The 14,976-nt window shown below is 46.9% G+C and overlaps 2 protein-coding genes and 1 long non-coding RNA gene across 6 annotated transcripts in view; 1 reads left to right on the top strand and 2 right to left on the bottom strand.

Moving 5' to 3' along the window:
- The window catches only part of CD58 (CD58 molecule), a 59,157-nt gene extending 53,155 nt beyond the window's left edge, over positions 1–6,002 (bottom strand). For both annotated transcript variants that reach the window (XM_033199082.1, XM_033199083.1), the window contains exon 1: positions 5,812–6,002. In XM_033199082.1, the coding sequence (XP_033054973.1) occupies positions 5,812–5,881 (70 nt within the window). In that variant the 5' untranslated portion in view covers positions 5,882–6,002. The remainder of the gene's footprint in view (positions 1–5,811) is intronic.
- On the top strand, positions 5,827–10,758 carry LOC117076076. Of its 2 annotated transcripts, XR_004434226.1 has the most exons (3): positions 5,827–5,962; positions 6,094–6,207; positions 8,686–10,758. It is a non-coding gene; the product is annotated as an uncharacterized LOC117076076 (long non-coding RNA). The 2 variants fall into 2 exon arrangements; XR_004434225.1 differs by lacking the exon at positions 5,827–5,962 and having other exon boundaries at positions 5,993–6,207.
- The window catches only part of IGSF3 (immunoglobulin superfamily member 3), a 94,250-nt gene continuing 88,552 nt past the window's right edge, over positions 9,279–14,976 (bottom strand). The window contains exons 11-12 of one of the 2 annotated variants that reach the window (XM_033199078.1): positions 14,387–14,869; positions 9,279–12,397 (exon numbers count right to left, since the gene is read on the bottom strand). In XM_033199078.1, coding sequence (XP_033054969.1) covers positions 12,147–12,397; positions 14,387–14,869 — 734 coding nt within the window. In that variant the 3' untranslated portion in view covers positions 9,279–12,146. The remainder of the gene's footprint in view (positions 12,398–14,386; positions 14,870–14,976) is intronic. The other variant, XM_033199079.1, reaches the window with a different exon arrangement.

The raw sequence follows: 14,976 nt of genomic DNA, 5'->3' as shown, positions 1-14,976 counted from the left end.
CACCTTCAAAGCACATCCAGATATCTCTTACCCCCAGTGATTCCTTTCCTGCATTGCCCCTGCAGCCTAACCAACCTCCCTGCTCTTCCTTTTCTCTCCTCTACAGACTATTCATCCAGCAGCCAGAATAATTCTTTTAAACACCCAAGTCATTATAATTTCACCCCTGTTCAAAATCCTTCAAAACTTTCCAGTCACTGAAAGCAAAAAGGTCAAAATCTTTAATAGGCCCTAAAAACTTTATCTATAGGATCCATCCCTGACTATTTTTACAACTTCATTTTCTACCACTCTGTGCCACAATGGTATCCTTGAAGTTTCTTAAACATGTGAAGCCTATCTCAGGGTCCTGAGTAGTACACCTGGAATATCACTCCCCCAGAAAGCCTTGTGGCCTATCTCTCACTTCCTTAAGTGTACGATCAACTGTCACCCTATTAAAGAGACCCTCCCTAACTAAACTATGTAATACTAACCAGCAGAGGGTAGCTGAATTACATACCATATAGCCACCCTATGGGGGACTGTACAGTTGTGAAAAAGAATGAGGATGATCTCTATCAAGTGATGGGGAATGATTTCCCAGATGTATGGTTAAGTGAAAAAATGAGATACAAAAAAATACATAGAGTGTTACCTTAAGAAGGGTAGTTAGAAAAAAAAAAGGATCCAAATAACTTTTTTTTTTTTTTTTTTTTTTTGAGATGGAGTCTCACTCTGTCAGGCTGGAGTGCAGTGTGGTGATCTCAGCTCACTGCAGTCTCTGCCTCCCGGTTCAGGCCATTCTCCTGCCTCAGCCTTCTAGGTAGCTGGAATTACAGGCGTGTGCCACCACGCCCGGCTAATTTTTTTATTTTTAGTAGAGACAGGGTTTCACTGCATTAGCCAGTATGGTCTCAATCTCCTGACCTCATGATCCGCCCACCTCAACCTCCCAAAGTGCTGGGATTACAGTCATGAGTCATTGCACCTGGCCAGAATTCAAGTAACTTTTGAATATGGTATTGCATACATCTTCACTGGGATATACAGATTTTCCTTATTATGGAGTTATATCTTGAAAAACTCATTGTAGAGTTGAAAAATCTTAAGTCAAACCATTGCTAAGCTGGAGACAATCTGTAATGAAAAATAAAAGGAACTGTAAAGAAATCTTTAACTGTATTTAGTAAGTTTGTAGTTGGTAGTAGATTGGTATAACAACTGTAAAATGATTTGGGGTTTAACGTAGATTAGGAAAATATACTGATGCTACTAAGAACAGAGTTCTCACTGTGGGAGTAAAGAGATGCAAACATGGAAAAGCAGAAGAGGGAGAAGAACTGAGCAGTAAGATTATTAGTGTTAAAGGTATCAGGGTGAACTCCTGACTTTGTAAAAACTTCATTTCTTAACTTTGAAAACTGACAAGGCTGAGAAGCAATGGCGCCAGGACCTGTGGGCACACCTAGCACCCAGAACTTGATTTCTAAATACCATCTCTCACTAAAAGAACCCCAGGGAACCTAATGATTTGAAGGCTGAGGCAGGAACACTACAAAATGAGTCCAGAACATCTTTCTGTGCCAGAAAGTTAGGAAGTGTTTAAAATCAAACAGGAACACAGCAAAAGGACTCTGAAGCTTGAAGGGGTTCCTGCTTGTCAAATGTGGGGTCGCTGAGCATCAAAATGGATGACAGGAATGTCATATTTAAAAAAGAATCCATGAGTCCATACAACCTTCTAAAATAAAAGAAAAAAAAGAGAGGATGTGTGTGCAAAAGATATTCCTTATGAATAATGTAAACCAATAAATATACATAGAAAAACAGAATAGAAAATTGCTGGGTGGCTTATGCCTATAATACTGACACTTTGGGAAACTGGCTCGGGAGGACTGCTTGAGCCCAGGAGTTCGAGACCAGCCTGGGCAACATGGTGAAACCCCATCTCTATAAAAAATACAAAAAAATTAGCTGGACATGAAGATATGTCCCTGTAGTTCCAGCTACTTGGAAACTGAGGTGGGAGGATCGCTTGAATGTGGGAGATCAAGGCTGCAGTTAGCCATAATTGTGTCACTGTACTCTAGCCTGGGCAACAGAGTGAGACTGTGTCTCAAAAGAATAGAGAAAAGAAAATCAAGCAAAGAAGGAAAGAAGGGATGGGAAGGGAAGGGAGGAAGGATGGAAGGGAGGAAGGATGGAAGGGAGGGAGAGAGGGAGGAAGAAAGGGAGGGAGGAAAGAAAATTACCATTTGAAAATATTTTAGTGGCTGGATGTGGTGGCTCCCGCCTGTAATCTCAGCACTTTGGTAGGCCAAGGAGGGAGGATCACTTGAGCCCAGGAGTTTAAGACCAGTCTGGGCAACATAGGGAAACCCTGTTTCTACAAAAAAATAAGAAAAAATTAGCCAAGCATGGTGGCATGTACCTGTAGTCCTGGCTACTCAGAAGTCTGAGGTGGGAGAATTGTTTGAGCCTCAGAGGCTGAGGCTGGAGTTAGCTGTCATAGCACCCCTGTACTCCAGCCTGGGTGACAGAGTGAGACCCTGTCTCAAAAAATTAAATAAAATATTTTAGTGATAATGGATTCTGAGAAGAATCACCATAGGATACTAAAACCACTGAATGAAGAGTGGCTGGAGAACAGGATATTCACTCAACCTCAAAACATCACTTAACACATTACTTATTACTTACAAAGATAAAATGGTGCCTCTACAATGGAGAAATCTGGTAAACTTTACTTCAACCAAATAGTCAAAGTTAACATCTCCAATAATGTGACAAACAGACCACATCTGCTTCCCGATGTGACACACTGAGAAGAACCCAACGTAACTATGTAGTATTCCTGCTACAAAGAGTTACAACCAGAATCTGATCATGAGGAAACAAGCAGGAAATCCACATCCAAGGGACATTTGGTAAAGCAACCAGCCCAGACACTTCAAAAATGATGATGTCATAAAGTACCAAAAAAAAAAAAAAAAAAAAAAAAGCAACAGTTTTAGGTTAAAGGGGGTTCAAAAGGCATGATTACCAAATGAAGTATGTGGTGCAAGACTGGCTTCTGGGTTCTCTACCAGGAAACAGTATTGTATCAATGCCACATTTCCAGACCATGATGATTCTGTGACTTGTTGGAGAATGCTATTGTTCTTACGAGACATATGCTGAAGAATTACAGGTGAGGTGTCATGAGGTCTGAAACTCTCAAATGGTTTGACAAAAATAATAGATGTGTGTGTACAAAAAAAAAAAAACTAATGTGACAGTTAACTGGTGATTCAAGGAGGAAGTATGCAAATATTCACTGTACTAATTTTGCAACTGTCCTAAAGATTTTAATTGTTCCAAAATTTAAAAAAAAACCCAAATTGAAATATTAACGACTACTATCCCCCCTTTCTTTGCTTTACTCATCTCTATACTAGTAAATGTTTACTTTTATCACCATCCAGCATCCATGTTTTTACTCATTTACTTACTGTCTCTCTCCCTCACTATAAGGTGAGCTTCAAAAAGGCAGGGAACTGTGCGTACCTTACTGTATCCCCCGTCTATTATGCAGTGCTTAACACACAATTGATACTCAGTAAATATTTATTGAATGACTGATGTTGCCAGTAATTCTATGAAGTGGGTTTATTATTATCCTTTCCCTCATGTGAGTGGTGCTCTCTTCAAAAGTGAAGGTACTGAAGTGAACAGAAGTTAGGGAACTCACACAAGTTCATGACTCAGGTGAGGAATGGGGCCAGGATCCAAAGCTAGGCATCTGACCCTACAGCTGATGCTGTTAATCACTGCATTTGCAGCTTCCCTAGCGAGGCAGGCTTGGGTCCCCAAAAGGGGATATACCCCTTCAGTCTTGTCTTTAGTTTAAGGCCTATGTAGAACAGTTTATAAATACATGCTTGCTGAATCAAATGACTTCTGAATGAATACATGAATTAGGTGAGAGAGACCACCAGGAAGGGACAGTTCAAATAATCTTCTGTTGGAGGTGGAGCTTGGGCAAACTGGGTTTGCAGTGGAAGGGAGAACACAGGTACAGGCAGCAGTGACCCAAGTTGCCAGGGAATGAGGGACCAGCTTGCCTGGAGGAAAGTTACCCTATCCATTCAATTAATCCCTGTGTGTATCTCTTCTTCCTTTCCCCAGCCACCCGCACATGAACTCCCCAGAGCTATCTGGGCCCTGTGATAGTAGTCCACCCTGGCCTCCTGGCCTCCCTGCCTCCAATTCCTCCTGACTGCAGCCTTCCTCTTTGTTGCTAACAGATTCTTCTTCCCAGGCTCATGGTCCTGATTCTGTAAGGCCTAAGAGCAGCTCTCTCAGCTCAGAGAAGAGAATCCAGACTCCCTAAGGGGACACTCAGCAATCTTTTCCCACATTATCACATGTCCACCCATCACCAGTCCTTGAAGGCTGGGCTCAAATATCCTCCCTCCCATGAAGACTGCTTCAAAAAAGACACTTGATTTCACAAGAGACTGCCTTCCTCTTCCCTCTGTACTCCCACAGAGCACCTTTTTTTTTTGAGACACGGTTATATTCTGTCACCCAGGCTGGAGTTCAGTGGCACAATCACAGCTCACTGCATCCTCCAGGACTCAGGTGATTCTCCCACCTCAGCCCTCCAAGTAGCTGGGACTATAGGTTATCGCCACCACGCTCAGCTGATTTGTGTATTTTTTTGTAGAGCCGATCTTTCACCGTGTTGGCCCTGCTGGTCTCCAATTCCTGGCCTCAAGTGATCCACCCGCCTCAGCTTCCCAAAGTGCTAGGATGACAGGTGTGAGCCACCACGCCCAGCCCAGGCCTGACACTGACTTCTTTACCTGATCGTGCAGGTACTTACGAGTCTATCTCAACCCCTTCCCTTTGGCTGTCTTCCATAGATGCACGCACACACCTCCCGGGCAGGCAGTGGACGCTGAGCAAATGGATGGACGGCCCGGAAGGCTGGCAGTGGGGTGCAGGAGCCAGTCATGAGAACCCCTCAAGTACAGGTGAACTCCCTGGGAGGTTACTGCTGTACTCCAGGGGTTTGGCTACGCCTGACTGGGGCCAGTGTGTGGAGGGTGAAGGAGGATGGGGAGACAAAAATGGGGAGAAAGGGACCTATTTCTTGTGGTTGTTGTGACGACTTGGCTGACAACACACGGAGAGGATGGAACCAGCTCTGACACTAGTTTTTAGGATTTGAGGGGAGGAAAAAGGAGATTCTTAAGTCGCACCACTTAAGAATCTCAACGTGAGGCCGACGCTGACTGGGCTTCCTACTTGCTTCCCGCTCCTCGCTGTGGGGCGACTGAAAAGTCCTCTCTGCTGATACGCCGGACGCGGCGTGGGCGGGGACTGCACTGCGCGCGGAGGGCAGCGGGCGTCGCCCTCAAGAAGGTGGCATCCGCGCCCGCACCCTGTCCCGGGCGCGTTCACGGCTGGGAAGAAGTTTTGCAGTCCGCGGAAGCGCTCAGAGACGTTACTGGGGAGGCCGGGGAAGGAACTTGGTCACTGGAGCTCGGGAGGGGGAGGGCGGGAGTGGGGGCGCGCGGGCCCCGCAGGAGAGGCGAGCGGACCGGAGCCGGTCCTTCCCTAAGGCCACAGTTCCTTGCTGACTCCATGAGGGACACTGGCGATGAAATAACAACTTTCTCTTCCTGAAAAGGCTCCCACGGCTGAGTTGTTCCCGGCCCACAGCGACCCGTCCCCACCCGGTCCCTGATCTGCACCCGCCTCGAGCCCGGCGCGTCCACCCAGCCTGGGCGCTGCCCAGTACCCGCCGGCCGGCGCGGGGCCCCTGGAGCAGGCTTCACTCACCGAAGCAGCGCAGCAGGCAGACCACGCCGAGGACCCCCAGGGTTCGCCCCGCGTCGCTCCCAGCAACCATGACTCGTCGGGCCGGCCTCTGCGCAAGTACCCAGCCACAAGCAGCCCCAAGTTCAAGCACCGCCTACGCGGGCGGCCAGAAGTAGGGCTCCGCCCCGCCCGGGACTGGCAGCCCGCGGCCCGCCCCGGCCCTTCCTCCCCCACCCTTCCCGGCCCTTCCTCCCCCACCCTCGGCGGCGCCGCCGCATTCGTGTTCCCGCTTCCACTCCCCAGGCGCGCTCCTGGGCTCGGCTCTGCGCGTCTCCTTCCTGTGTCCCCGGGGCGCCGTCCAGTCCCCCAGTTCGGTCCCTCCCGGCATTCCACCGCCATTCCATACGCTATTTTTAAGTAAGAAATTATGTCCTTGAAAGTGACTTGCGTTTTAAAAACCAGGTTTCTCTGCCTTCCTCCCGCACCTCCCGCGCTTCCCCTTAGCGTTTGGAGCGTGCTGAAGGCCGCTCGGTGGCTGGACGGGGCTGTCGCTCCCGGAGAGCCACCGGAGGAGGCAGGGGGACGGGCGGGAGCACCTGGGGCCCCTCATCCCTTCAGCGCTGTGGGATCCCGCATCAGACGGCCTCTTTGAACCACTTTGTGAACCACTTTTCCTCAAACATATCAAGGAAAGAGAGCATTTTGGACAACTGTTAGTAGGCGTAGGGTTACCTAGGGCAGGCCTCCCCCGTCCCCACACTCCGGTATCCCCGGAGCTGGGATTTCCAGCCTTTGGTTTCTCCCTTCTCAGATTCCTCTCTCTCTTCCCCCATCTCAACCGTGGACTTTCCCTCAGGCTGATGTCAGATCCACATCTCCCTCACTGCCCAGCCTCCCCACATCCATCCAGCCCAAGCTGCGGCAGTCACTCATCACTTTCCCTCCTTCATCAGTCTGGATTGAGCTGGCCCTCCCCTCACATCCCTATATCCCAGAACAAATGACTTTATTCCCAGAACCAACTCCTCACATCAGCCTCCCTGTCTGTCCGCTTTCTTGCAGACAGAAGCACCAGAGTTGTCCCTGCCCAGCCGAAGGAGTTCACAGAACTCTTAGTTATGATGTGAGCAGGAATTCATTTCCATGAACAGGACTCCCTGCTGCCCAAATAACCACCAACACATAGTGCAGGCTGTGAAACTGAGTGGGAATATGCTTTCTTGCTGCTTCACCTCCATTATCCCCAGGTGGGGACTCAAAGTCACTGAAGACACTTGAACCATATTGCAAAGAGATATGAATTATTTCTTAAGTTAGCCATAAAATCTTAAAAGGTTATCTCTATCAGTGAAACTTCTGGGACCAATGCCCTCTACCACAAACCTGCTATCTCGAGATACTCCCTACCATCTGTAGATACTGGGAACACAAGGCAGGTGCAATGTGTAACATAAAATGTGAGGACATCAAGTGTTCTCTGCCCTGGGCTGGTAGGAACTCAGGCCAACTTAGAAAGGCAGGATTGGGGTCAGACCTTCAGACACTGGGGAGTCACAGAAAGTTTTTGAGCTGGGAAGTGATACGACAGCAAACATCTATTGAGCAGGCCCCGTGTGAAGTGCACTACTTGGATTCACTTAATCTTCCTGCTGTTGTTTTTGCAAATGAGGAAACTGATGCCTGGAGAAGGTAAGTTACTAAGGGCACACAGGAAAGGGCAGAACTTGGAGTCCAGCTGAGGCCATGTCCAATGCCTCTATTCTTACCCCTTCATACAGGAGCGGGATATGATCATGGGACTTTTGAACTGCCAGTAAGAGCTGTTAACCCTCTTAAGAGCAGGGCTGAGGAAAGAACAGCCCAGTCACATGGGGCTGGGGAAGCCCCTCGCCCCCAGGTCATGGTCTCCAGGTATTGGATGAGGAATAACTCATTAGGCTTCCTTGGTTGGACTCTCCTTTGACCAAGGAGCGGTGCCTGCTCTTTCATTGAGAGAAATGCTGTCCATCAAGCACTTTTAGAAGCACTCAAATGCCTGGTTAATTTTATGAATCAAAAGCAGCTCAGGAATGCTGGACCTGCAATGCGTTAGGCAGGCAGCCAAAAAGGTTCCCTTTACATACTGAGAACCTGCTATCAAAAGGAGGGGTGGATGTATCTTTCACACTGTGACCAGTATTCCAAGGTCCAGTTTTATCTTCTTGTCACTGTAGGTAATCATGGATGAGAAAGTAAGAAAGGAGGGCTGCTTAAGAGGCCGGGGCTGTTCTTCCTAGCATGTCACTCTCTGGTGTCTTGACTCTCGTTTCTCCCAAACCCTTGGAACCACTCCCACAAAGCTTAGGAATCCCAGAATGTAGTGAGCAAAACACTGCCCCAATCCTGCATAAATGCAAATTGTCATTTTCATTGCATGCCTCATGGGGGAATGTATGTTCACTTCATTTATATAAATACTGGGTGGATTTGCACAAAGGGCATAGAAGGGTAATCTTATTCCATAATACTCTATTTCCCTTTTTAAAACATTCCCTGGAGAAAAAGAACATTTGGAAAAAATTAGGAAAAATTATACATAAGACTTAACATGGAACCATTATGGGTACCCAAGGGAGAGGCAGTCACATTTTCAACTCCTGGCCAAGCCAGCAGCTGCAAGGAGTTGATAAGGATGCAGCTGATGGTTCTGGGGAGCAGAGGAAAGCACACACGAAAGCTTTTGAAAGTCTTGGACTTAGAAAAAGAAGAAGAAAAAAAGAAGTGTCTCCCTCCGCTTCTTACTATCTAGTTCCTTTTTGCATGTTCTGTGAATTTTGAAGAATTACAGATGGGTTCTGGCTAATCACGTATCACTGCTATGGCTTTAATCATTCTAACATTCTTCTCAATTTGCAGGTGTAAACCCCTCCCAACACTGGAAGAGGAAACAGAGACCAGTGCGCTGTGCAGTCTCATTTAACTAGAAGGCACAGCTCCTGCTCTTACCACCATTCTGGGAAATCCGTGCTGCATTTCATGGCCAGGGCAGCACTTCATAGTTGGAAAAGGATGGTGTGGACTTGCTGCAGAGGCCCTAGAGATGGCCATCCTGTGTTCCTGCTCTCCTTCTCATCCAGTTTCTACCCCCCAACCCCCAACAAAAACTCGACAGGTTGTAAGATCTACGTTCTGAACCTGCCTTTCAGGGGCTAAGTGTGTTGTGTGTTGCACAGCTCTAGCGGTAGCATAGCCTTGATCATCGGGGTGGAGGTGTCTATTGACTACGGTATGTTGCAGCAGATGGCAGTGAAGTGTCTTGAGGAAGAGGTGTTTTTATCATTTAAAGGTTATGGGGTGTAATAATAAAGACTGCAATTCACAGACCTTGAGCCTAGCAGGCCAATGCCAAGGGCAGAACTGTAGGCCTCCCACAGCACAGTCCCACAGAGGAAGGGGGCTGGTTAGTAAGGGGGAAAGAATGATAGAAGACCACAGTAAATGTAAACAGCCATATTTTCAACATAATTTACTACAGGTCTCTGAAGTGTATATAAAATGTTTTAGTGCAACATCTTACAAATAGTTTTCCTTTAAAAAACAGAAACAAATCAACAGCTCTCTACATCATGCATGGGTAGTTTTCTTACCCCACCGTTTTTTTTCTTCAATAATTAACGCAGAGAAACCATTGTTTGAAAATATGAAAACTTGCTACAGAAACACCCGGTGAAAGAGGGTGTTGTCATATTCATGTCCTAGAATGCGCCTAGCACAGTGTAGTTTTTCATAAATGCAACATTGTAGACATAGATGAATCGAGAGTATTCAGCAGTTTTCCTCCGTCTCAGAAGACTAAAGCTCCAGTAGACAATGCGCAATGAGGTCTCACAGCCACTGGAGGGCACCATTACCATCCATCTGACATCGCATTTCCACAGAAATGGCCAAAGAAAGAAGGTCCTGGGGTTTTTCATAGAAAGCTCGAAAAGTTCAACCTTTGATGCTATCCCCCAGCCCAATACAAAATACACAGAAAAAGCAATTATTAAAATACTGGCTTCGGTTTCTTTTCCTTTCAAATTTCCTGCAATTGCTTTACACATTTAATTGCGTGCAGCACCTACTTCGCTATCGCTGTGAACAGATTCAAACTGAAATCTTAGTTATACATCCTAGTCCCAGCCAGCCCTCTGGCATCCTCCCATGTAGACAGGGGAAACGCCAGTCATCTTCCCTCATTGACTCAGCCTGTAAAGTAGGAGTCAGCAAATTCCCACTGAAAGCCCACATCCCTGAAATAAAGAAATGGAGCAAAAGACCTTCTTTCTTCATGACTGAGCCGCTCCTGTACCTCTAATGTGTTGATGCAGCATAATAAATGAGAATCAGCATGTCAGGCAACAGCAGGATTAAGGTGGTGGTGCCTGGACACTGTCTCACAGGAGGGTACTGGTATATTTGGGGGAGAAAAGGCAGGTCTGTGTGTCTGTCATAAAATGACTGAGCAATCGCTGCCGTGCTCCCCTCAGCTGGGAATCAGCAAAGTATCTGCCGAGCAGCCCAGGCCACCTGCACACCTACAGTTCCTTGAAGGATCAGCACAGACACTGGCCTGGGGAATCCCACGGCCTCCCCTGCAGTCTGCTCGTTCTCAGAACAGGGCTTCACTGGAATCTCTTATCAGACTTAGTTCCAGAATCCCTGACGACCTTTTCCAAATTGTGACCCCCCTTGGGACTCAGGATGCAAGTTCCCAGAGTGAGGGAGATGGCATGCTTGGCCAGAAAAATATGGGAAAGCAAGGGTATAAGAACATCTTCATAAAGTGAGCAAAAGGAAATATTTGCAACTGATGATGCCCCAAGAGGGACAAGCATCTGGCCCAACAGGGTAAAAGAACAGGGTGACACCAACCATCATGGGGCAAGGGGCGTTAAAATAAAAAGCCACGATAACAATGAACCAAACAACCTAGAACCACAGGAGAGATCAAGAAAGGGAAAGGAAAAACCCCACAGACAATGCCTTGTGATCACAGTCTGCTGAGACTAGGCAAACAGAAAGGATGACAAAGGGCTGCGTCTGGACTGCCCCCAGGCTGATATTCTTATGGCAGTGAGAGGCAGGGAGAGAAAAATGAGTAAGGAAGACATCACTATCATTAAGGAAAATCTAATTGGAAGGAAGAAGAAAAACCTAGTCTTCACACCTCCAGGGAGGTAGATATTTCTCTGCACTCTCCAACACCAGGCCCTGGAAGCCCCCCTCCCACCCCTCACTGTCCCACCAAACTTAGTGTCGGCCAGCCCCGTGCCCTCCGTCAGGTGTCTGCCGTGGCTGCTTCGGCCCTGTGCTCAGCTCAGGGGCCCCCTTCCAAGTTCACTGGGCACTTTAAGAGTTTGGCAAAGCACCTGAAGACAAAGGCCCACCTGCTCACAGTTATCAGTTAGAGACCACCCTTGCAGCTCAGAGCAAGCCAACAGCCAGCCTTTCTCCCTTCTCTAGTCACTGGCTTTGACAAATCTGCAGGTCAGTGGCTGCTAAAAGCAGCCCCTGCCCACTTTAATTTGTAAAGTGTGTGCCGTTTGGGGCTTCTGACCCATTCTCCAAGACAGTTTTCTTATTTTTTGGCAAGGATGGGATGAAACCTTTTTTGTCTCCCTGACAGGCCAGGCACCATCTACTTCTAATGGGGTTATGCAGGATGTCTCTTGTACATACACAGTTCTTTGAAGCAAAATTCAGTGCTTCCGTCTTGACTACAAAGTGGTTCCAATAACTCCAGCTGAGGGAAAAGACAACATACAAATTTTGCCCACACTACACACAATTCTTAAGTCTTGTTAAGAACGTAAAAAATGTTTGGGTATATTTTGATCCATGGGTGGCATTTTCAAATGTGCAAAAACAAAAAGTCTTGGAAGAGATTCCTTGTTACTAGAAAGTTCGTCCTTCCTTTTGCTGTCAGTTGTATGTAAGAGAAATTCGTCCACATTAAGGAATCCAAAAAGGGTAAACCAAAGGGATTTAAAAAGAGTACATTACAAAGAAGAAGCAGCCCTGTAACATCTATCTGAGAATACTAGATAAATCTGTGAGTAGATGTGGCACCTGGAGCTACTCACTACATTACTAAAAACAGAAACAAGAAATCTATAACGGCAGGATCACGACATTTGCGCGCAAATAGCTAACCAACCAAGACTGCCACCGAGAGGCAGTCTGTCTCTGTGACTGACTAGGAACTTGGAACACTTTTCAAGTCTGACAACTTTCCACACACGCACCCCAGAGTTTGGGTGCTGTCAACTGTCCCATCACAGAGCAAGGGAGAGCCTCAGCTCTCCGTGGCCGACATCCGCTGGGGCATCACCCGCTTAGTCTATGGCCCCTGGGTGGATACTGAGAACAGGGGGCTCCAGGCAAGTGGGGGAGTAGTTGAGGTGTGGCTCTTTGATCCACAGCAGAGGCACCCCGTTCTTCCCATCGGAGTTCTTGCTGGAGTTCCGGCTCTTGAAACGCACCAGCAGGATGGTGATGATAAGAATGCCAAAGATGGGGAAAGGGTAGAAGAAGACGAAGTAGAAGAGTGCATCATTGGAGCAGATGATGGACTGGAGGGTGGGACCTGAAAAGGATTGTGAGAGAGACAAGACAATGAGGGCTGAGAACCTGGACTGCTCACATTTCCTTTTGAAGACCTCGCCTGACCCAGTGGAAGCTCCTTGGTGACACTCCCAAACCACCTTGTCTTTCCCCTGCTACCACTAATGGTGGAAAACGACTCTTATATTATTTTTCTCACGACACCTCTCCTAATTTACGGCTGTACGTTCCAACAAAACAATGCTTCTATTTTCCATTGAGAGCCATTATTGCTGCTTGGAAAGCCACATAATGAAACATAATTTATTGATTGTGAACTCAACTGCATCTAGGATGGTGAAGAAGCCGCTCTGGTTTAGTCGGAGCCTCCTGCATGGTTGGATTTGACATGCCCCTTTGCACTTAGTTCTGCTACAAACTTCCTTCTCTGGGATTATGACACAATCCCTTCCTGCCAGCTTCTGAGAGCAGTTTTACCAGAAATGACACTTACCTGATTAATGTTATCAATTAAATGTCATTATGGACCACTTACAAACGTCCACAGTGTGTCCGTGGCCACAAAGAACACAGTATTAGTTACAGCTGGATATGGAAGAGAATAAACCAGGCGCCCCAAGACAGGTTGAGAGCTGCTCTATAAGTCATTAGACCTTGGCAGGAGCCTAGCCTCTGGGAGTCCCTGTTTTCTCTGTAAAATAAGGCTGCTGGGTGACCTCTGTGCTCGATGAAGCTTAATTATTACGGACATCCACAATGAACGGGTACAATGTTGCCTAGACTGCTTTGTTTTCACTTTGAGGCAGTGGGTTATTCAGTGGATCACAGGGTGGTCTATGTATGATGCAGCCTGCTTTCCCGTCCACTGAATAGCTGCTGCTCATCAGTATTATTAAGGACATTTAATCTGCCTCTTATTCGATTTCCAAAGTGTATGAAACTGCTGATAGTCAACCATTGTTGACCTGCAAAACTCCAATTTCATATGGTTCTGTCTAACACAATGTGAACACGGGGTGATCAAGCCAAAAAAATAGTGGCCCAAACTTAAAAAACTCCAATCAAGATTATGTGACAAAGTGTTCTGACTAAAAAGAAGTTGAAAATTCCAGCAATGTTTTTTCTTTCTGCATTCTAGGCTAACTTTACTATAACACCATTTTTAGTCTAATGTAGTCCACGTTTTGATGGCAAGCCAACCAAGAATGCATGGTTACAACAAATAATTCAGGCCAGCATTACTTCCCCCAGTCTCTGTTCATAGTGGAAGTCCCTCAGGATCATGGAAACTGCATTCTGGGTGGCTGCAAATCCCCTCTCAGCTCTCCTCTAGTATCACAGCCTTTCCAGGCTGGTCCTCCCAACCATACAAGATCCACCTCAACCTCTAGGCACCCTCCAAAATAACAATGACCCAGAAACTGGAAAAAAAGAAATAATGGCTGTGAGGTAGTCAGCCTTCATTTTTTTCCCTTTCCCTTGTGAGTCTGAAACACTTGCTAATTCGCTAAAGACTAGTTCCAATATTCTAAAAAATAACAAAGTAACACCTAACAATATACTAGTATAACGAAGTCTTACTAAAATTGAATCTGGTAGAAGTTTATTATAAAGATTATATGGTATATTATCACTTTAATTTCTATCCCTGTTTTTGCATGGGTAATCAAGGGTCAATTATATGAATTAGTATATCCAATCCTACCATATCTCAAATCCTACTAACAAATGCCCATGACAGTTAAGAAAACTGTTAATAAAATTAGCTGGGTGTGGTGGCAGGCACCTGTAGTCCCAGCTGCTCAGGAGGCTGAGGCAGGAGAATGGTGTGAAAGCTTGCGGTGAGCTGAGATTGTACCACTGCACTCCAGCCTGGGCAACAGAGTGAGACTCCATCTCAAAAAAAAAAAAAAAAAAACCTGTTTATTAACCCATAATCAAGCTCACATTTATCTTCCAGACACAACTGGAACCAACAGTGACATCCTTCTTCTGTACTTGAGAAACTCACTTGTATCTAGAACATGGATGCCGATGGGGGCCGACTCCTCTTCTGTCAACCGGTACCATTCCTTCTGAGGGCTGGGCAGCCACTCCTCCACGTGGCAGGAGTAGTTGCCCGTATCTCGAGGGCTTGCCTGCAGCACTGTGAGCCGGTAGAGCACTGGGGAGAGCCTCTGGAAGCGAAGTCTGCCCTCCCAGGGACTGCCCTCTGGGCCAAAGACAGCATCTGGGCCCACACTCAGCAGGGCCATCCGCTCTGTTGGGTCGTCATCGTCCTCCTCCTCTTCCTCCTCCTCCCCCCTTTCCTCTTCCTGTTCTTCCAGGCCAGGGCTGCTCCTTTTCCCCCCAGATTTAGTCCTCAGGGAATACCAGGCCACAGCGAAGCGGGAGTCCTGGCTGGAGCGGGACACGATGCTACAGTCCAGCTGGAAAGCTGCCTTCTCAGAGACCGTGGCATTGGGGACCACCGTGTCCACCTGCAGGGAAGCATCTGGGGAAGGACAAGGGACAAAGAAGAGAGAAGGGGTTGTTTAAATTTATTTGCTCAAAATAAACTAAATGTCCATCATTAAACACATGATAGTAACATCCATACTA

The sequence above is a fragment of the Trachypithecus francoisi genome, unplaced genomic scaffold, assembly GCF_009764315.1.
Source record: "Trachypithecus francoisi isolate TF-2019V2 unplaced genomic scaffold, Tfra_2.0 Lachesis_group5, whole genome shotgun sequence".
Lineage (NCBI taxonomy): Eukaryota > Metazoa > Chordata > Mammalia > Primates > Cercopithecidae > Trachypithecus > Trachypithecus francoisi.
The sequence above is the reverse complement of the archived record's forward strand: the minus strand, read 5'-3'. Positions and strand labels throughout refer to the sequence as shown.